Here is a 23,137-nt window from a genome sequence, read left to right as displayed (position 1 = left end):
TAAAACAATCTTGGTTTTGCAAATAGTATAAAAACGTATGACTATCCTAATCATTGCCGTGGTTCCTCGCGCGGCCTCTGGAAGGAGTCCGTGAAAGTGGGCGTGGAGAAAGGGCAGCTGAAGGTCAAGCAGCCACACGCATTCTCCTCTCCTCCAGAGGTGGAAATCCTCCTGTTCCTCCTCCTCCCATCCAAGGCTGATCCATTCTGCTAGGCTCCAGATCCTCTTGAAGTCTCTGAATCACTTTCCCCACTCTCCTTCTTTATTTGATCACTTACTTCAGGTTATAAATATGATCATATTCCTCTCAAACTTAAAAACAAAGTAAGCAATCAACCCTAACTAAGTCAACTCCCAAATTCCTCCCGCCCCAAATTCCTTTCCAGCTACCCAAGTGTTCTCTGTCCTTTAACAATAAGATTTTGGAAAACCACTGCCCTCCCTCCCTGTTTCCCCTTCATTTCTCAATTCACTGCACTTCTGCTTTGGCTCTCATACCTCTGCTGAAACTGCTTTGGTTTAAAGTCACCAATGACTATTTTGTGCACTTTGTGATTTTTTTTTAAAACGCAGGCTTTAGGTTCTTTTGATTAGGTTGAACCAGGAAAACTGCCATTTTTGTAGACTTTTTTTTTTTTTTTGCTTTTTGAGACGGAGTCTCACTCTGTTGCCAGGCTGGAGAGCAGTGGCGCGATCTCGGCTCACTGCAACCTCTACCTCCCGGGTTCAAGCGATTCTCCTGCCTCAGCCTCCCGAGTAGCTGGGACTACAGGCACATGCCACCAAGCCCAGCTAATGCCCAGCGAATTTTTGAATTTTTAGTAGAGATGGAGTTTCATCATGTTGGCCAGGATGGTCTCGATCTCTTGACCTCGTGATTTGCCCCCCTCAACCTCCCAAAGTACTGGGATTACAGGCGTAAGCCACCACGCCCAGTCTTTGTTTTGTTTTCTATTATAATGTTATAATACATATCTGTGTATACATATCTCTATAAAGTTTTGTTTCTATGGATAAATACCAAGAAGTAGAGTTCAGTTTATTTTTTAATTTTTATTGTTTTTTTTTTTTTTTTTTGAGAAGAAGTTTCACTCTTGTTGCCCAGGCTGGAGTGCAATGGGGCTATCTCGGCTCACTGCAACTTCTGCCTCATGGGTTCAAGTGATTCTTCTGCCTCAGCTTCCCAAGTAGCTGGGATTATAGGCGCCCGCCACCATGCCCGGCTCATTTTTTGTGTTTTTAGTAGAGACGTGGATTTCACCATGTTGCCCAGGCTAGTCTCGAACTCCTGACCTCAGGTGATCTGCCCGCCTCGGCCTCCCAAAGTGCTGGGATTACAGGCGTGAACCGCTGCGCCAGACTTGAACTGTGTTCTAGTTTAAAGGTATATATATTTTATGCCCAGACTGATTTTATGCCCAGACTTATTTTCTAAAACACTGGCATAAAGTATCTTCTCATCAATGATGTTCGAGAAAGTTACAGTCACAATGTCCTCTTTTCAGTACTTCTCACAGCAGACTCTTTGTTGTTAACAGTGACTACATTTGCCATTACTGATCATAGCTTCTTTAGTGGTAGCAATTTCAATCAGCATTTTTTTTTGTTTTGTTTGTTTGTTTGTTTGTTTTGAGATGGAGTCTTGCTCTGTTGCCTAGGCTGGAGTGCAATGGTACCATCTCATCTCACTGCAACCTCTGCCTCCCAGGTTTATGCCATTCTCCTGCCTCATCCTCCTGAGTAGCTGGGACTACAGGCGCCCACCACCACACCCAGCTAATTTTTTGTATTTTTTTAGAGATGGGGTTTCACTGTGTTAGCCAGGATGGTCTCGAACTCCTGACCTCGTGATCTGCCCACCTTGGCCTCCCAAAGTGCTGGGATTACAGGCGTGAGCCACTGTGCCCGGCCTTTTTTTTTTTTTTCAGACACAGTCTCACTCTGTTACCGAGGCTGGGGGTACAATGGCATGATCTTGGCTCACTGCAACCTCCGCCTCCTGGGTTCAAGCGATTCTCCTGCCTCAGCCTCCTGAGTAGCTCGAATTACAGGTGCCTGTTACCACTCTTGGCTAATTTTTGTATTTTTATTAGAGACGGGGTTTCACCATGTTAGCCATGCTGGTTTGGGACTCCTGGCCTCAGATGATCCATCCACCTCGGCCTCCCAAAGTGCTGGTATTACAGGTGTGAGTCACCACACCCAGCCTCAATCAGTGTTTTACCTGCCACTTCCAGGCCTCTCTCTCTTTTTTTTTTTTTGAGACAGGGTCTTGCCCTGTGGTCCAGGCTGGAGTGCGGTGGTGGGATCTCAGTTCATTGCAACCTCTGCCTCCTGGGCTCAGGTGATTCTCCTATCTCAGCCTTCAGAGTAGCTGGACTACACACATGCACCACCACGCCCCGCTAATTTTTCTATTTTTAGTAGAAACAGGGTTTCACCATGTTGCCCAGGCTGGCCTCAAACTCCTAGGCTCAAGTGATTTGCCTGCCTTGGCTTCCTAAAGTGTTGGGATTACAGGCATGAGCCACTGCACCTGGTCTCTGGTCTCTCTCTCTCTAACTTCTGTCTGTTTGTTCCTAGATATTGTATATCATATGGTTCTGCCCTAGCTCACTTTTCTAATTACACTAACTGCTTTCCTTAGGTAAGTTCATGGTTTCAACTAGGACCTCAACCTTCAGCTCACCAGTAGCCCCCAAAGATGAGTTCACCTGGATTATAAAAGGAGCTCCCTTCTTTAAGATGTTTTACTGCATCTTCCAGAAAAGTGTGGTAATAACTAGTCAATAACAATTCAATATTCTTGAATATGACCCTTAATTATGTAATATATAGGCTTCATCATCATCGGTGATGGTTGTGTTTTCCATTCTTCTCCCGGGTCCTAACTTCTATATAAAAACTGTCTACTGTATATTTCCACCTGGATGTTTTATAGACACCTCCAATACAAAAGAGCCATTGTTAAACTTATTACCCACTCCCTCTTGAAATACTTCTTAGGTATTTCTTTTTCTTTTTCTTTTTGAGACGGAGTCTCGCTCTGTCGCCCAGGCTGGAGTGCAGTGGCACAATCTCGGCTCACTGCAGGCTCCGCCTCCTGGGTTCACGCCATTCTTTAGCCTCAGCCTCCTGAGTAGCTGGGACTACAGGCACCCGCCACCACGCCTGGCTAATTTTTTGTATTTTTAGTAGAGACGAGGTTTCACTGTGTTAGCCAGGATAGTCTACGACCTCCTGACCTCGTGATCCACCTGCCTCAGCCTCCCAAAGTGTTGGGATTACAGGCATGAGCCACCATGCCCGGCCAGGTATTTCTTTTCTTCGTAACAGAGACTCCCATTACTCTCTTTTTCTCTCTCAATTTACATCTGTTTTAATCTCGTATTCTTTAAATCCATGATCTCTTTTCACTCCTCAGTGCTGCTGTCCTGATCACGCCTTTCATAGACCTCTGTACAATGTGCAAAATTATTCAATGTCCACATTGTTAATATGCTAAAATCCAAACTTCTTAGTATGGCTTGAAAGTTTTTTTTATTAATCAATAGCTATTTAATGGTCCTGCCTCAATTCCTGACATTCTCTAAAAGCATTCCATGTGTCAGCTATATGAATCTACTTTCAAATCCCCGACATACCAAGTTCTCTAATGATTCAGCGTCTTTAAACCTACTATTGTGATTGAAATTTTTTTTCAGTCTTGTTGGCCTGGCAAAGTCTGATTTGTATTCCTCACCTCAGCGCTAGGGTTATTTTCCCTTGTTTTGTTTTGTTTTGTTTTGTTAAGACAGAGTTTCACTCTGTTGCCCCGTCTGGAGTGCAGTGCAATCGTGGCTCACTGCAACCTTCGCCTCCTGGGTTCAAGTGATGCTTGTGCCTTAGCCTCCTGAGTAGCTGGGATTAAAGTTGTGAGCCACTGTTCCCGGCCCTATTTTCCCTTCTTTGAATTGTCTAGGCAGAAAAGCATCTCTACACTTAGCAATTTTGTCTCTCTCTCTCTTTTTTTTTTTTTTAGTTGGAGACAGGGTCTCACTGTATTGCCCAGGCTGGAGTGCAGTGGCATGATCACAGCTCACTGCAGCATTGGCCTCCTGGGCTGAAGTGATCCTTCAACCTTAGCCTCCTGAATAGCTAGGACTCCAGGTACACGCTACCACGTCCAAATAATTTTTGTATTTTTTGTAGAGATCGGGTTTTGCCATGTTGCCCAGGCTTGTCTCGAACTCCCGGGCTCGAGTGATCTGCCCACTTTGACCTCCCAAAGTGTTGGGGTTACAGGTGTATGCCACTGCGCCCTGCAAATTTTAATATTTTAATTACTCACTTTATTAGTGTTTCCAAACTAGGCTGTAAGCTTCTTGAGGGTAGGGACTATAATTACTCTCATCTTTATATCCCCAACACTTAACATAGTGATTGGTATCTGATCGGCACTTAAAAGAATGAGAAACAAATTAGTTATGTAATAATAATGGCATTCTCTCTAGGGCTTAAGCTTAAGCTATAGATTTTCACTTAAGTATATTTTGTAAGTCTGTAGTAAATATATAGTACATTAAACAAAATTGAAGAACAGAAAAGCAAACTACATCTCATATTATTTTACCATCCTAATGCCTATTTTGGTGCACTTACTTTTGGTCTTTGTTCAAATATGTGCTATACATATGTGTGTGTGCATTTATGTTTGTATATTATATATATTTTTGTTTTACATAGCTATAATAAAATGTACATGCATTTTCACTTTTTAAAAGCTTAACTTGGCCGGGCGTGGTGGCTCATGCCTGTAATTCCAGGACTTTGGGAGGCCGAGGTGAGCAGATCACTTGAGGTTGGTAGTTCAAGACCAGCCTGACCAACATGGAGAAACTCTGTCTCTACTAAAAATACAAAATTAGCTGGGTGTAGTGGTGCACGCCTTTAATCCCAGCTACTCGGGAGGCTGAGGCAGGAGAATCACTTGAACTCAGGAGGGGGAGGTTGTGGCGAGCCAGGATAGCGCCATTGCACTCTAGCCTGGGTGACGAGAGCAAAACTCTCTCTCAAAAAGCAACAACAACAACAACAAAAAACCTTAACTCACTATAAACATTCAACACTCTTGCATAGTCCTCCAAATTATTATTTTTCAGCAGCGTATAATATCTCATTGCCCTACTTAGGTTGATAGTCTACGGAGATTTAGGTTGTACCGCATTTTCTATTATAAATAGGGACAGATCCAGACTTTGCGGGACTTGAAGCTTATACAATTTTGTATAATACAATTATACAGAAAAAGAATTCAAAATTATCTTTGTTTTGCAAATAGAACCATGTGAACATATCATAAGGGTCCCTTCCCAGACATTGGAAGGGGCCTGTTAAAGTGAGGGGTCCTGAAGGTTAACTTTCTTTCCTTTTTATTTCCTGAAACGGAATCTTGCTCTGTTGCCCAGGCTGGAGTGCAATGACGTGATATCGGCTCACTGCAACCTCCGCATCCTGGGTTCAAGCGATTCTCCTGCCTCAGTCTCCGGAATAGCTGGGATTACAGGCATGTGCCACCATGCCTGGCTAAGTTTTTTGTATTTTTAGTAGAGACGGGGGTTTCACCATGTTGGACCAGGCTTGTCTTGAACTCCTGACCTTGTGATCTGCCCGCCTCGGCCTCCGAAAGTGCTGGGTTTACAGGTGTGAGCCACCTGTGCCCTGCCCAGTTTTCTGCTTTGAGGAAGCCAGAATATAAAACTCACTTGGTTCTTAGAAGCAGGTTTTTGTTTTTTCTTTTTTTTTGAGACGGAGTCTCGAAGTCTCGCTCTGTCACCCAAGCTGGAGTACAGTGGTGCGATCTCGGCTCACTGCAAGCTCCGCCTCCCAGGTTCACGCCATTCTCCTGCCTCAGCCTCTTGAGTAGCTGGGACTACAGGGAGAAGCAGGTTCTTAAATCAACGGTGCATAGAGTTTCTCAGGTGAATTTGGGAGAATGATTTGGCTGCAGCACCTTTGGTTCAGTGCGCATTTCTTGGAGGGGGCTTAGTGGCTGAAGTCAGAGACCTGGATTGGGCTGAGGTACTGCTATTCACTACTTGAGTGGCACCGGGTAAGTCATTAACTTCTCAGGTTTTCATTTTGCTCCTTTGTGCAATAAAGAATAAGTAACAAAACCTGCCTTTCCCCAGGGTAGTTTTGAGTGTCAAATATGATGACGTGTGTTCAAGCACTAGTGAAGTCCAATGTCACTGAGATACTTGTAACATTGTGGTAGCAGCTCCACTTTCTTGCCCATCTACCTCCAGGTAAGGGCGTGTGACAGCTGGGCAGGATGCATCTGATGGCTCCATTAGGGGTTAACTCTTGGAGCGCGTCTGCCCAGACTGAAGCCTGGCAGGTGATTTCAGGGGGCGTCTGGGCCATTACTCCTGAATGCCCAGTGCACTGGGAGTAGCAGAGGCTGTGCACAGTCTGAGATTCTGGGGGAATCTTTTCCTTCTCAAGCTGAGAATTGATAATTAAAGCATGCCAAACATTCGTTATTATATGCAACTTGTAAAATCCTAAATAGTCTTGTCCAATTGTCCCTTTGCTCTTAGATTTTGACGCATTTATCTTGGAATTTTATCTGCCAGTTTAGAAATCTTTAGCTGTTTGGGCTTAATTCTGGGGGTAGTTTGTATTTCTGGGAAGACGGGAGAAAAATAACAATCTCAGTTTTGAATTGGCGTTTTAATATCCTTCACCAGATCCACGTTGAAAGCCAGGGTAACCAGCGTTCAAAAATTCCGCCCCTCCCAAAAAAAGGATGCTGCAACCGATTTCCAACCCCGAAGACGGAGCTGATCACCCCGCAACCGGATCCGCCGTGGCTCCCCGCGCGTTCACCGCGGCTGGGTAGTCCCAGGTGGCTGGGGGCGCGAGCCCGGATCCCCACCTGGCCCCGCCGGCGGCGGCCGCACAAAGAGCGGGGCAGACGGCTGCCGGGCCGAGCCGCAGAAAGTAGTCCCGACCACGCCGGCTCCAATGTTGTTCGACGTCGCCTCACGCCCTCCGCGGGGAGGGCCAAAGCAGCCGGTCCGGGAAAGAATCCCGCAGGAATGCGCCACCGGGAGGAGGACTTCCCTCTCAGTTCACCTCAGCTACCCCGGAACCTCTCCCGGGGTCTCAGGCAGAGGCCGTGCGTGCGGCTGCCGACTCCTTTCCCTGGCCGTGCGGGAGGCAGCCCCGGGGGAGGGGGCTCGTTGCGCGCAGGGACATGTCCGCGGCGATCCTAGGAGGCGGTGCCGACCGTATCCCTGCGCCGCTGCGCGAGGCAGAGGCTGAATGAGGAGCTGCGCGGGGGAAGCGGGGCGCCGGGGGAGGAGGTGGCGGGATGGAAGCAGACGCTGGCGTCGCGCGAGCCCGGGGCCGAGCGGCGCGGTAGAGAGGGCGGCGGCGGCGGCGCGCGCGGAACCTTGACGTGCCCCTTTCTTTCTTCTTTCGCTGGGAAGCTGGGAAGCATGAGCGTGCAGCCCTGCCGCTGCGGCGGCCGCCCCGGCTCCTCGCCTCCCCCTCTTCTGGCCACCCCTCGCCGGTGAGAGAAGAGAACGCGAGAAGGGAAGATGGGGGCCGTCCTGAGGAGCCTCCTGGCCTGCAGCTTCTGTGTGCTCCTGAGAGGTGGGAAGAGTGGGGGCATTGGAAAGTTGGTGGGGTTCAAGGGGAGGTGGCCTTGTTTTCTGTGTCTAGGGGGAGGAGAGGGACGGAGGGAGGGAGAAGGGGAGAGGAGCGGGGAGAGGCCTGGTCGTGGGGAGGGGGAGAGAAAGGGGCCCGGGAGCAGGGGCTGCGCGCACCGCCCGGCCACAATGCGGACCTGGCCTGGCTTCCCGGATCTTTCCCGGACACATCGGAGCCTCGATCCGGGCGGCTGATCTTAGGGAACCTTTGGCACCCCATTCTGTCGGGATGACTGAGTGTCTGTGTGCCTCTCTCTGCCTGGGGTCTTCCAGGGAAGAGGGTCTTTGTACGTATTTTGGCTTTTAAAATGTTTGAGCCCGAGATGCTTTAAGGTTTACCTTATCTATCGAAGCCCCCCCCCACTCACTCCCCACCCCGTTTCGGTGTTTCTTAGTTGAACTTTTAAAGCCCTCTTACTATTTTTTCCAGGCCTTGTTACAGGTAATAATTGGCTTCCGTTTGGGATATAATGATCCTGGGTGAGAGCGCAGTTGGAAAGTGACTCCGGGGTTATAGGTCGAGCGTTTCAGCATTGGGGACATTCTGAGCTTCAGTCCATAATAAAACAAAACATTGCCCTTGTAACCTCTGGCATTCACGGCTTGCCCCTATTTTCGGAGTGTGCAAGTGTACAGTTGGCATTACTAGGGAAATTCATCCTCGTGTGAAGAGGAGCCGGTCCTGGGACCAAAATGATAATTTGCTCTGCTCCCCTGGGGACTGCTTGGCACTTTGGTAAATTGCATAGGCTGTTCTAGATAATTTGCTCTGGGAATCGCTTGAATTCGAGTGTACTATGATGTTTTGAATTGCACTGCAGAGCTGACACATGCTCTGTGACTTTTGTGACAGTTCACAAAGATTTTTGACTGGCCCTTCGGCCGCTCTTCTCAAACTACTCAGTGTTGAACTTGAGATGGCTGTGGAGCATTTTTACCAGCAGAGGAATTTAAGTACTGCTTTTGGATACGGTGGCTTGTAGTTTTGGTTAGTTAAAATTCTCACTGGCGTTCATGGTAAGTTCTTTTCAGGCGTGGGACCTCTGGTCGCTGGAGATTTTTAGGTGTTAACAAGCTAAACTTTTGTTAAGTCCTCCAAACTGATTAAGTTTACAGAACACTAATAGTAACTAATAGTCTATGACAGGTGTATATTTTTGTGTGTATTGTGGATATGTATTTTGGATAAGAATGACTTTTTTTTGGAGGAGGAGAAATACTTTGTTCAGTTACTCTATAGTAATGCAGCATTGTGTTTGCATGTTATATTACTTACACTTGATACTCTAAGCATATTACAAAGTTTTCCCACATGTAAACCCCAGAAAAGGTAGTGCTCATTAGATTTTTGTGGCAGAAAATTTAATGAAGTGTTATGTACTGGAGAGGTTTAATATACTTATTTTATTATGGTATACTATATTGAAAGGGGTTTTGCTATAGCTATTAGAAACAACTGTATTTGACATAAGAATATGTATTTAAGACATAAGGTTAATAAGATTGACAAATATGAGAACCATCTGATTGGTTAGAGTCGTGGGGAAACTTACAACTTGGAATGTTTCTGGTTGTCCAGTTGTATTTCTTGGAGGAGAAATGTGTGATGTAAATGCCGTTTGTTTATTTTAACGCTAGCTTTGAGACCAGAGCTGGGTTTGTTCATTATTCGAATTTAGATAGGTTGCACTTGTTTATGTAACAAGACCTGAAAGAGGTAATAGTTTAAATTGTCTTGTTTCCACTAGCAAAGTTTTCAGAAGTGGAGCTCTCGTTTTAAATGTGGCAAAATATGGTGTCAGGTGGTCTTCTAATATGTAACAGTACTGTACTTAGCTGTGAGTACATATTATTTGAAGTAAAACTGCCTTTTGATGTAAAATATTTTTGTTCGTAATTGAGAATTCATTCTTTGAGAATGTCATCCTCTGTTACAGTAAAGATATGTCGTCAACCATGGGCTCTAATGAGAAAAATCTGATTGATTTGTTGTGTTTAGATCCTTTTTTTTTTCCTACAAAGAATTGGAGGTTTAACATTGACTGGGTGTGATGGGATATTGTGAGAGTTTGGGAGACCTTCTGTCCCGTATCCCTGTTGAATCAATAGCAGAAAGCCAGGGAACACTGTTAGTGCTGTGTCCCTATGTGTGTCATCACATGATAAGGTATAAAGACGGGGGAATTTCAATACTAAAACCTTGGATTTAAAGCCCAGGCGTCACAACTTCATAACTTTGTGATTCTGGTCTAGTTCACTTCTCTAGATCTCAGTTTCTTTACTGGTAAAATGTGGATAATGATACCTGACTAGTTTGCAGGGTTATTGGGTGTTTTAAATGAAATAATATAAAGTGCCTTGTTAATGTTACTTTTTGTTATAGTTTTTGCTTGTTCAAGGACATACCCTCAAATGCTTTCAGGATTTGAGATTTAGTTTGTATAACGTTCACAATTTTTTCTTTTCTTTTCTTTTCTTTTTTTTTTAAGAGACATAGTCCTGCTTCATTACCCAGTCTGGGGTGCAGTGGTGTGATCACAGCTCATTGCAGTCTCAAAGTCTTGGGCTTAAGTGATCCTCCTGCTTCATCCTCCGAAAGCTCTGAACTACAGGCACATGCCACTATGCCCCAAATTTTTGGTAGATATGGGGTGGGTGTGGGGGTGTCTTGATATGTTGCCCAGGCTGGTCTCCAACTCCTGGCCTCAAGTGATCCTCTCAAGGTGCTGGGATTACAGGTGTGAGCCACCATGCTTGGCCAGGTTCACGAATTGCCTTTTTGTTTGTTTGTTTGTTTTTTCTGAGGTAGGGTCTTGCTCTGTTGCCTAGGCTGGAGTGCAGTGGCATGATCACTGCTCACTGCAGCCTGGACCTCATGTGCTCATGTGATCCTCCCACCTCAACCTCCCAAGTAGCTGGGACCACAGTTGTGTGACATAACACTTGGCTAACTTCTAAATTTTTATAGAGCCAGGGTCTTGCTATGTTGCCCAGGATGGTCTTAAACTCCTGGGCTCAAGTGATCCTCCCACCTCCACCTCTCAAAGTTCTGGAATTACAGGTGCAGATTCACACATTCTTTATTTATTTTTTTGAGATGGAGTCTTGCTCTGTTGGCCAGGTTGAAGTGCAGTGGCGCGATCTCAGCTCACTGCAAGCTCCACCTCCCAGGTTCAAGCCATTCTCCTGCCTCAGCCTCCTGAGTAGCTGGGACTACAGGCATCTGCCACCACCCCTGGCTAATTTTTTTGTATTTTTTAGTAGAGACGGGGTTTCACTGTGTTAGCCAGGATAGTCTCTATCTGACCTGGTGATCCGCCTGCCTCGGCCTCCCAAAGTGCTGGGATTACAGGCGTGAGCCACTGTGCCCAGCCAGATTCACACGTTCTTAAAAGTGAAAGGGATCTTGGTCATTTGAGCCTCACCACTTTATTTGTAAGTGGGGAAACTCAGATTCAGAGATAACTGTAATTTAATAAAGGTAGGTTAATTAAAGATAGGGCAGGGATTTATTACTCATTCTTTAGCAAATATGTGTGGAATAGCTCCTATATATCAGCCTCTGGTACTGATGGTGAGCAAAACAAACGTGTTCCCTAATCTAATGGGCCTCACGGTTTAGGTTGCCATCCTTACTATTCTCTTAGTTCCATTCAGGTACTGATTAGAAAAAATAATATCTGATTTTCTACAGGAAGTATTTTTGATAAGAATATAGGTTTTGGAATACCATCGGTGTGTGTAATCTGTGAAATACTATTTCTTAGCTTTTTTTTTTTTTTTTAGACGGAGTCTTACTCTGTTGCTCAGGCTGAAGTGCAGTGCGCATGATCTCGGCTCACTGCAGTCTCCGCCTCTTGGGTTCAAGCGATTCTCCTGTCTCAGCCTCCTGAGTAGCTGAGACTACAGGTGCCTGCCACCATGCCTGACTAATTTTTGTATTTTTTTTTTTTTTAAGACGATGTCTTACCCTGTCGCCCAGGCTGGAGTGCAATGGCATGATATCAGCTCACTGCAACCTCTGCCTCCTGGGTTCAAGCAGTTCTCCTGTTTCAGCCTCCCGAGTAGCTGGGACCACAGGTGCACACCACCATGCCTGGATAATTTTTATATTTTTAGTAGAGATGGGGTTTTGCCATATTGGTCAGGCTGGTCTTGAACTCCTGACCTCAAGTTATCCACCCACCTTGATCTCCCAAAGTGCTGGGATTACAAGTGTGAGCCACCGCGCCCGGCCTAATTTTTGTATTTTTAGTAGAGATGGGGTTTCACCTATTGGTTAGGTTGGTTTTGAACTCCTAACCTCAGATGATCCACCCACCTCTGCCTCCCAAAGTGTTGGGATTGCAGGCGTGAGCCACCGCGCCTGGCCTTCTTAGCTTTTTTTGAGGAGGCTTGTTATATAAAAATTATTTGTTACTTTTTTTTGTTTTGGTGGGCTGGTGGTAAATATTGTTGGAACAAACCACTAATGTTTCGCATCTTGTATTTCTATAGAAGTGATCCTTTTCTTCCTTTAAAATCAGGTATTATAAAGTCTTGGGGAAGTAGAACAAATTTTGGAGTGGGAATCAGGAGAATTAAGTTATGGTTCTGAATTTGCTGTGTAACCTTGTGTAATCTGTATACTTTATTTGGAGATTAGAATTCGTGTTAACACATTAAGGGTTCTGAAAAGTCCTGAGGTAAAGAGAACGGTTTTAACTTTGTTTAACCTATTATTTTCCAAACTTGTCAAGTATTACGTTAATATTTGTTGACAATTTCATATAAATTAATTTGTTACTGTCATCCCTATTTACTTACCTGCTTCAGGTTTGCTCATTTGGCTAGATAATTTGTCTGGTTATTAAGTTTTAAGGTTTTAGCTTGTTATTAGAAGGGCTAATAGTGATTTCCTGTGGTTCAGTTTTTAAGAGATTTTTTTCCTTTGCTTTAATTGGAAGTTTTTCTATTTGCTGTACTCAACTACTGTGTCCTTCTATATGCTTTGGCTGTCAGAAAAGACTGTTTAAATATCAAAGGGGATTCTGGGAAGGGATATATTAATGGAAATATTTTATGAGACCGTATATTTTTTGTTTAAATATTTTGAGCATACTGGAAAAACAATGTTTAGTGCTATTTAGGCCACGTGTAACTACTCTGAGAAAGATCATTTTCATTATAGAAATTCTATTGAAAGTTTATACTTAGAGAAGACTATATAGAAGGTACTATAGTAGAAATACATGACTTGTTGTTAAACAGAAGTTAAACTCTTCTGCCACTCTGTGTTCCTTTGGACAAGTTATTTCCTTTCCTGTTAGGTGGGGTTATAACTTACAAGGCTTCGTGAGAACTGATGAAATGTTTGTGAAGGGGTAGTACAGCGCACAGTCAATAGTAGACATTGAATAAATGGTTGCTTTTATTAAGATGGCCAAATTAAAAGAAACATTATGCTCTGGAAAGACTGGTAAAACATTTTAAGTGTCTGCTGTGTCGCGGGCACTGTTGTTGGCAGTTGATAGTTTTAGGCCAGTGGTTTTGGAATTTTTTTGATTCTTCTGCAACTGAAATAAAAGCTCCATGAAATACTTTTACTTATGACAGTTTCTGTTTTAATATAAAACGGAATGACAATTACTTACTAAATTTATTTTCTAAAGGATTGCAGCCTTAACTATTTTAGGTGATGATTATTGTAAATAAGCTAGAGAATAGACAGTTCAAATGATTGTGATACTTATTAAAGAGTTAAGGATGGGCAAAATAATTTTATCAAGACATCTAATTGAGAAATTGCGTTATTTGTTCACAACAATTATTTGGTGGATTTTTTTCTGTGGAGTGGCTGGATACTATACTGAGTTTCTGCATTGCATGTTTTCGCTTTGGATAAGGGTGTTTATCTTCTGTAAAGTAAGCGTCACTTCAGTGAATAAAACACTTTTATATGAATAACTTTGAAATTTAGTCAAATATACATAAGAACAGGTTGTTTGCTCTTAAAATTATTTGTCTTAAAATACAGTTTGTCAGTACATTAATACAAGGAAACAAGGTTATTTGGTATTATTCATATGTGCTTTTGTTTCTCAAGCTGTTCGTGTTATTTGTGGCAGTGAGTATTCTCACTAAAGGTTCAAGCTGTTTGGGTGTGATGCTAGAAAATATTAAAATGTGCTTGGACTCTGGTGAAGATTATTGATTCTTTGATACTGTGATCCTTTTAGCAGTATCATAACTTGTAGTTTCTGTAATATCTTGCTTGGAAGGGCCACGTATAAGTGCTTAAATATTTTGGAACTAATTTCAGGAGGAGATTGGGGATACAAAATGAAATTATATTTTCAGGCAAAAAACTACATTAAGTTATGTAAGTTATTAACACCAGGCCTAAAGTTATTGATGAGACTCAATAACATGCCAAGCAGTAGTCTTTTTTTTTTTTTTTTTTTAAATAGATGGAGTCTCGCTCTGTCACCCAGGCTGGAGTGCTGTGGCATGATCTTAGCTCATTGCGACCTCTGCCTCCTGGGTTCAAGTGATTGCCTCAGCCTCCCAAGTAACTGGGATTACAAGTGCCCACTATCATGCCTACCTAATTTTTGTGTTTTTAATAGAGATGGGGTTTCACCATGTTGGCCAGGCTGGTCTCGAACTCCTGACCTCAGGGGATCCACTTGCTTTGCAAAGTGCTGGGATTACAGGCATGAGCTGCTGCACCCAGCTGTCGTCTTTTTTTTTCCCCAGGAAAATAGTCACCCAAATATTGGAAACCTACCTTTATCAAATTATATATGTTTGACTGGGAGGCTATTTTTCTCTAATGGTTTTAGTCATTGTTTTATCACTCCTAGACCCAAACTATAAGTAAAGGATTACAGGGATAGGAGTCTTCCTCACTATTGACTAGCTTTATTGGTAGGTATAATTTAAGTACTATATATCCATATATCCAGCTTAAAGATACTATATTGTACAAGTCTGAGAAAGGTGACAAGTGAACTTCATTACCTTGAATTTTTAGCTGTGCATTATATTGTCTTTATTTGTAACATTCTAGATCTATGCTAATGCAGAAATAGCTTTTGATGGAAAGTTTTTGAAGAAAAGATGTTTTTCCCCTTTATATGCGCCGTGTACCAGAGGTTTGCACATATTGAGCACTGTAAAATTTACATTTAAAGTAATATAAAAAGATGTGAATTTTTATGACGTTTATTTGGAATGTCATTTTGTGTTTTGTCTCAGTCGTTCATTAGCTATAGTTAAGTTATAAATTTGTAACGATTACAAAGATTTCTTAGTCTGGGTCATGGTGGCTCAGTGTGAGCCCATCTCTTTGGGAGGCCAAGGCGAGAGGATCACTTGAGGTCAGGAGTTCAAGACCAGCCTGGGAAACATAGCAAGACCTCCATTTCTATAAAAAAATTAAAAAATTAGCTGGTCATGATGGCACATGCTTGTAGTTCCAGCTGCTTAGAAGGCTGAGGCAGGAGGATCGCTTGAGCCCAGGAATTCAAGGCTACAGTGAGCTGTGATCATGCCACTGTACTCCATATGACAGACAAAACCCTGTCTTTCAAAATAGATAAAGATTTCTTAGCATAGATTAGATATATTAAATAGACTACTAAAAAAAAAATCAACATGTCCTTGTCTGAGATTGAATTCAAGGTGTGGATTACATAATGAGTTTTCAGGTTTCAGGATATAATTATTGCATTAATATAATTAGTTTTTTTTTTTTTTTTAGAGACAGGGTCTCACTGTGTTTTCTAGGCTGGAGTGTGGTGTGATGCTATCACGGCTCACTGCAGACTGCACCTCCTGGGCTCAGGAGATCCTCCTGCCTCAGCCTCCCGAGTAGCTGGGACTACAGGCACGTGCTGCCACACCCGGTTCATTTTTAATGTTTTTTTTTTTATAGAGACAGGGTCTTACTATGTTGCTCAGACTGGTCTTAAATTCCTGGGCTCACGCGATCCTCCCGCCTTGGTTTCCCAAAGTGCTGGAATTACAGGCATGAGCCACCGTGCCTGGCCTCAAGTACTTTTTTCTTTCTTTTCTTTTCTTTTTTTTTTCCATTACGCCCCTTCTATCAAGTACTTTTTTTTTTTTTTCTTGAGACGGAGTCTTGCTTTGGAGTGCAGTGGTGCGATCTGGGCTCACTGCAAGCTCTGCCTCTCAGGTTCACGCGATTCTCCCACCTCAGCCTCCCGAGTAGCTGGGACTACAGGTGCCTGCCACTACCCCTGGCTAATTTTTTTTTGTATTTTTTTAGTATAGATAGGGTTTCACCGTGTTTGCCAGGATGATCTCGATCTCCTGACCTCGTGATCCACCTGCCTTGGCCTCGCAAAGTGCTGGGATTACAGGCGTGAGCCACCGCACCAGGCCTATCAAGTACTTTTTTAAACCAAGTTTTTTGGAGATATAATTCACATACAGTAAAAATTTCCATTGTACAATGTCTAATTCAGTGACTTTCAGTATAGTCACAGGGTTGTACAACATCACCACTGTCTCATTCCGGAATGCTTATCCCTCGCTCCCTGAAAATGCATACACTTCCCATTTGTCCCTTTCCTCAGCCTATGGTAACCATGAATTTACTTGCTGTCTCTATGAATTTGCCTATTCTGAATATTTCATATAAATGGAATAAAATATGTGGCCTTTTGTGTCTAACTTCTATCACTTAGCACATTTTCAGGGTTCATTCATGTTGCATGTGTCAATACTTCATTCCTTTTTTTTTTTTTTTTTTTTTTTTTTTTTTTGAGACGGAGTCTGGCTCTGTAGCCCAGGCTAGAGTGCAGTGGCCGGATCTCAGCTCACTGCAAGCTCCACCTGCCGGGTTCACGCCATTCTCCGGCCTCAGCTTCCCGAGTAGCTGGGGCTACAGGCGCCCGCCACCTCGCCCGGCTAGTTTTTTGTATTTCTTAGTAGAGACGGGGTTTCACCGTGTTAGCCAGGATGGTCTCGATCTCCTGACCTCGTGATCCACCCGTCTCGGCCTCCCAAAGTGCTGGGATTACAGGCTTGAGCCACCGCGCCTGGCCTACTTCATTCCTTTTAATGGCTGAGTAATATTCCATTGTATGGATATATTAAATACTTTCAAATGAGTGTGGATTTGATTATTGGAGTCTTTACCTTGAGAAATTACTTCTGAATCTCAGCTTTTGAAGTTACTGAAATATATGTTAAAAAATATGTTTTTTTTGAAACAGAGTCTTGCTTCATCACCCAAGCAGGAGTGCAGTGGCACAGTCTCCGCTCACTGCAAACTCCGCTTCCCGGGTTCAAGTGATTCTCGTGCCTCAGCCTCCTGAGTAACTGGGACTACAGGTGTGTGCCACCATGCTGGCTAATTTTTGTATTTTTAGTAGAGACGGGATTTGGCCATGTTGGTCAGGCTGGTCTCGAACTCCTGACCTTAAATGATCTGCCCGCCTCAGCCTTCCAAAGTGCTGGGATTACGGGCATGAGCCATCACTGTGGCCTATGTTTGTTTGTTTTAAGCGGGGGTCTCTGTCACCCAGGCTGGAGTGCAGTGGCGCGATCATTGCTCACTGCAGCCTGGACCTTCCCAGGCTCAGGTGATCCTATCCTCCCACCTAAGTTTTTGTATTGTTTGTAGAGATAGGGTTTCACCATGTTACTCAGGCTGGCCTTGAACTCCTGGGCTCAGTGATCCACCTGCCGCTGCCTCCCAAAGTGTTGGGATTACAGTCATGAGCCACTGTGCCTGGTCTAAAAAATACTTAAGTTCCCATTTTTCTGCTGGAGAAGCACTAAATAGTTCATCAGTATCTTGTGTTTCTGTATAGCCCTGTTAGTTGTCCTGTCACAGTTAAATCTTTTTTCTAAATTCATATCTAGAGTAAGAAAATAGAAGGAATATTAGAAATGACCTGGGCCAACTCCTTTGTTTTATAAATCAGAAAGATGAATGACTAAGGCCAGAGTGTTTGTACTCTGGACAGTAATTTTACATGCAGGACTTTTTGTATGTACCTGACTTTACCTGGGCCTTATTGTGGTTTTGAAAGAGATACTGATGACTTTGATAAAGAGAAATACATATTAATGTAAACTTTGGCATTTGCCAATAGGTAGTTTGTGATAGTACTTACACTGTAAATAAAAACAAAGCTGAGGCCAAGGTGCAGTGACTCACACCTGTAATCGCAGCACTTTGGAAGGGTATGGCAGAGTATCGCTTGAGCTTAGGAGTTTGAGACCAGCGTGGACAACACAGTGAAACCTCATCTCTACAAAAACATACAAAAAAATTAGCCAGGCCTGGTGGTGTCTATAATCCCAGCTACTTGAGAGGCCGAGGAGAAAGAATCGCTTGAACCCGGGAGGCGGAGGTTGCAGTGAGCCAAGATCGTGCCACTGCACTCCAGCCTGGGTGACAGAGTGAGACTCTGTCTCAAAAAAAAAAAAAAAAGTGACCAAACCCAAAAAGCAAAAACAAAGCTAGACTTAGGTAAGGGGAGACTTTATTTGAAAGGATTTTTGCAGTAGAAGCATGTGCTCACTACAGGATCTGCAACACATTTCAAAATCAAACCAAAAAAGGCTTTTCTTTTATAGAAAGGAGAAGTAAGCAGGGCTTGCAGGAACTTTGTGGGAGCGTGGGCCAAATAGGTAGGGGTGAGCAGATTGCATGACCAGGACTGTTTAACTGGAAAGCATTTTATTTATTTATTTATTTTTTCTGCAGTCAGCTGATGGTCAGAATGAGGGAAGAAGTTGTGCATTTACTTTCTTAAACTTAGGGCAAGCCGAAGTTTAGGAATTTGTGGGGAGAAGGGAATCCTGACTAAAGTTTATTCAAGCCAAGTCAATGAGTAAGTAATGGGCAATTGTGATGAGCACTGGTCAGTCCCCCTGTGGTTTAAAACAAAATCAGTCACTGTTGACAATGCAATAAGAGTCATTGAGAAGTTGATCTCATTAGATTTGACCTGATTATTTACATAGGTGTAGCAAGAATAGTAATCTATCATATAATAGGTCTTTTAATAGTGCCTTGCTGAAAGTTTTTTTAAGAAATATGATTGGACTTTAAAATGCCTCTTGAGGCCGGGCGCGGTGGCTCAAGCCTGTAATCTCAGCACTTTGGGAGGCCGAGACGGGTGGATCACGAGGTCAGGAGATCGAGACCATCCTGGCTAACACGGTGAAACCCCATTTCTACTAAAAAATACAAAAAACTAGCTGGGCGAGGTGTCGGGCGCCTGTAGTCCCCGCTGTTCGGGAGGCTGAGGCAGGAGAATGGCGTAAACCCGGGAGGCGGAGCTTGCAGTGAGCTGAGATCCGGCCACTGCAGTCCAGCCTGGGCGACAAAGCGAAACCCCATCTCTCAAAAAAAAAAAAAAAAAAAAAAAAATTGCCTCTTAAGACTATAAAGGTAAGTCAAGAACTGACCATCAGATTTCACTTGCAATATCTATAAATTTGGGTGAATTCCTTTCCTGAAGTTCCCAAAATATTCTAGGATTTTTGAGCCTGCCGGGAAGTGATCTTTCTTAATTCACCTGCAAGGCTGGTGAATTAAGCCAGTTACCAGGCCAGTTTTCCTAAGAGGACTGTAAGCATTGGTTCATAAAGTCAACTGTAACTTAAAAGTGTCTGGTCATACTTGATTAAATGAATATCTTCAAATGTGGCATTCCAAACGCTTGGTTGCATAAGTAATGTTTCCAGCTAGGAGCAGACTCCTTGAACCTTTGCAAATAACTATATTGCCATGAAAATAAAAATACTCAATAAAAGTTTTTGAATTCTGGAGGAGTAAGGCGGGGGAAAAAGATAAATGTTTATTTCGGTTTACAAAAGCATAGTCTCCTTAAATTGTTGTCGGTTACAGATAGCTTCAGAGAAAAGAGAAAGGGGTTCCTTATATCCAGAAAATAGGACACTAAGGCATCAGCAGTATTTCAAACGAAACCCATAATCATCCTTCATCAATTTATTCAGTCCTATGTAATTAATTCTTGTTCTGCTGGATCTGTGTTAGCAGTCTCACGAACCCATTTGTTTTCTCTACTAGCTGTTTGGAAATCCTGACTCAGTCCGCTGGTGTGGTCTCAGAGTTATTTAAGTGATGCCATCAGAAGCCTGTGTTCAGGTTACCTGGCATAGTCGTTTTTCTTTTTCTTTCTTTTTTTTTTTTTGAGACGGAGTCTCACTTTGTCACCCAGGCTGCAGTGCAGTGGCGCAATCTTGGGTCACTGAAGCCTTGACCTCCTGGACTCAAGCGATCCTCCCATCTCAGCCTCCCTCGTAGCTGCGTCCACAGGTGCGTGCCACTACGCCCAGCTAATTTTTTTTTTTTTTGTAGAGAAGGGGTTTCGCCAAGTTGCCCAGGCTGGTCTGGAACTCTTGGGCTCCAGTGATATGCCCATGTCAACCTCCCAAAGTGTTGGTATTACAGGCTTGAGCAACCACACCTGGCCCATAGCCCTTTTTTATTGAAGACAAGTGCAGTCTGGCCTGTAGCTGATTTGTAAGTGCTTTCAGGGAAGCATCAGAGTAAAACAGAAAACTATCTGTAGATGATGAAAGACTTAAAACGGTGATGATTAACCTATTACTGATAATCTTAAAAGTGAAAGATCTTATGAAAATTTGTTAGAAAAGATAATGAAATTGACAAGGAAGTTTGATTTTTGTGGCACGCAAACTAAATCCAAAAATGTGTTAGACAAAAGCATATCTATAAGCATAATGATTAACCTTATTTTATTTTATTATTATATTTTCAGACGAGTTTTGCTCTGTCGCCCAGGCTGGAGTTCAGTGGCACAATTTCGGCTTGCTGCAGCCTCCGCCTTCTGGGTTCCAGTGATTCTCCTGCCTCAGCCTCCCAGGTAGCTGGAATTACAGGCACGTGCCACCACGCCCCGCTAAGTTTTGTATTTTTAGTAGAGCCAGGGTTTCGCCATGTTGGCCAGGTGGGTCTCAAACTCCTCATGTCAGGTGATCTGCCTGTGTCAGCCCCCTGAAGTGCTGGGATTAAGGTGTGAGCCACCGTGCCCAGCCGATTAACCTTATTTTAAAGAACAGTGGCTAGTACATGTCCTTTATGTATATGGATGAATGTATTCATTGCAGAGAAAAAAATCTAAAGACATACAATCCTAAGATGTAATGGCCCACGAATATGTCAAGCATGTATAGAGTATATGAAGATTATCAAGGAAAAATATTTAGCAGTCTGGAGTAGGTCCTTAACTTCTATGTAATGTCATTCCATAAGTAAATGATGTGAATTCTTAACTGAGAACCATTAGCCAAACTAGAAGATATTATATTCAAATTAAAGAAGTCAAATTATGACCAAGTTAACACTGAGGAAAAAAAATCCCTGAAATTATGACTGATGACATTATACTGTTGTCTAATACCAGGCAAAACAGCACCAGAACTCTGATTAATGGACATGGACAATGAGGGCATTGATGAATTTCTAGGAGCTTTATACCTTCATAGAACTTCCAAAATATCCCTATTAATAACATTCTACCTATACAAATTTAACTTAGGGAGGGTAAGCCTCTCTTACTTTGACAGTGCTTTCCATATGACCTATAATGTTTGATCAAATAAACTATTATTTTTAATATCTCTCTTTTACAAGGTGAAGGAAATTTTGATTTTCTAGGGCCCCTCAGGGGAAATCTCAAAGAGATTGGTGCAAAAGGCGTCTTTTAGGAGGTTTGAATATTTGATTAAATAGGATCATGGCCACTGTGGAAAAAAAAACACTTGGCTACATATTTAACCAAAAGTGACCGGAAAAAAAAAAAAGATTTTAGTTCAGTGCAGTGGCCCATGCCTGTAATCTTAGTGCTTTGGGAGGGAGGCCAAGATGGAAGGATCACTTGAGGCCAGGAGTTTGAGACCAGCCTGGGCAACATGGTGGGATCCTGTCTCTACAAAAATTAAAAAATCAGCTGGGCGTAAGATTACAGGCTTGTAGTCCTAGCTACTCAGGAGGCCAAGGCAAGAGGATCGTTTGAGTCCAGGAGTTTGAGGCTGCAATGAGCTATGATTGCACTGCGCAATGAACCATGATTGTGCCACCGTATTCCAGTCTGGACAACAGAGTGAGACCCTGTCTCTTAAAAAAAAAAAAAAATTGAAAAAAGTAAGCATAGGAAGTAATGTGATGGTAAAGAACCTTACCCCTTTCAAGGGTGTGAATATGGTTTTAGGTAATAAAGGACATGATAAAGTCAGCATTAAGCACAGGAAATTCTGGTAAGACACAGAATCTTTGCATTCTAGGGAGATTATTCAGAAGGCAAAGGAAAACCTTTAATAACCTCTTTATTAAAAGCAGACTAACAGGTGGGGCGCGGTGGCTCACACCTGTAATCCCAGCACTTTGGGAGGCAGAGGCGGGCTGATCATGAGGTCAGGAGATCAGGACCATCCTGGCTAACACGGTGAAACCCCGTCTCTACTAAAAAAATAAAAAAAAAATTAGCCAGGTTTGGTGGCGGGTGCCTGTAGTCCCAGCTACTCGGGAGGCTGAGGCAGGAGAATGGCATGAGCCCAGGAGGTGGAGCTTGCAGTGAGCTGAGATCCCGCCACTGCACTCCAGCCTGGGTGACAGAGGGAGACTCCATGTCAAAAAAAAGAAAAAAACAAAAGACTAATAACTGAAGAAAATCAGTCATTTTAACAGAAAACTAAAATCTAGTTTTACATAACTATAATATTTGATAAGCACTTAAAAAAATCTTACAAATAAACCCATCAAATCTTAGCTGGCTTTGGCTGGGCATGGTGGCTCACGCCTGTAATTCCAGCACTTTGGAGGCGAGGTGGGTGAATCACTTGAGGTTGAATCACTTGAGGTCAGCAGTTCAAGACCAGCCTGGCTGACGTAGCAAAACCCCGTCTCTAGTAAAAATACAAAAAAATTAGCTGAGTGTGGTGGCAGATGCCTGTAATCCCACCTCCTGGGGAGGCTGAGGCAGGAGAATCACTTGAATCTGGGAGGTGCAGGTTACGTTAAGCCCAGATTGTGCCACTGCACTCCAGCCTGGGTGATAGAGCGAAACTCTGTCTCCAAAAATGAAGAAGAAAAGAAATCAAGCCAGGTGGGTTGGCTCACATCTGTTACCCCAGCACTTTGGGTGGCCGAGTTAGGTGGATCATTTGAAGTTAGGAGTTCAAGACCAGCCTGGCCAACATGGTGAAACCTGCCTTTACTAAAAATACAAAAATTAGCCGGGTGTGGTGATGGGTGCCTGTAGCCTAAGCTACTTGGGAGGCTGAGGCAGGAGAATCGCTTGAACCCAGGGGGCAGAGGTTGCAGTGAGCTGAGACTGCGCCATTGCACTCCAGCCTGGGTGACAGAGCAAGACTCCATCTCAAAAAAAAAAAAAAAAAAAAAAAGTCTTAGCTGGTTTGGACTATGA

The 23,137-nt window shown here is 43.4% G+C and overlaps 1 protein-coding gene across 2 annotated transcripts in view; it reads left to right on the top strand.

The window, feature by feature from the left end:
• Positions 1 to 7,509: 7,509 nt before the first annotated feature.
• LRP6 (LDL receptor related protein 6) overlaps positions 7,510 to 23,137 on the top strand; it is a 149,646-nt gene continuing 134,018 nt past the window's right edge. The window contains exon 1 of one of the 2 annotated variants that reach the window (XM_025402140.1): positions 7,510 to 7,641. In XM_025402140.1, coding sequence (XP_025257925.1) covers positions 7,587 to 7,641 — 55 coding nt within the window. In that variant the 5' untranslated portion in view covers positions 7,510 to 7,586. The remainder of the gene's footprint in view (positions 7,642 to 23,137) is intronic. The other variant, XM_025402141.1, reaches the window with a different exon arrangement.

Source organism: Theropithecus gelada, chromosome 11, assembly GCF_003255815.1.
Source record: "Theropithecus gelada isolate Dixy chromosome 11, Tgel_1.0, whole genome shotgun sequence".
NCBI lineage: Eukaryota > Metazoa > Chordata > Mammalia > Primates > Cercopithecidae > Theropithecus > Theropithecus gelada.
Note: the sequence above shows the minus strand (reverse complement) of the source record. Positions and strands in the feature narration are given on the sequence as shown.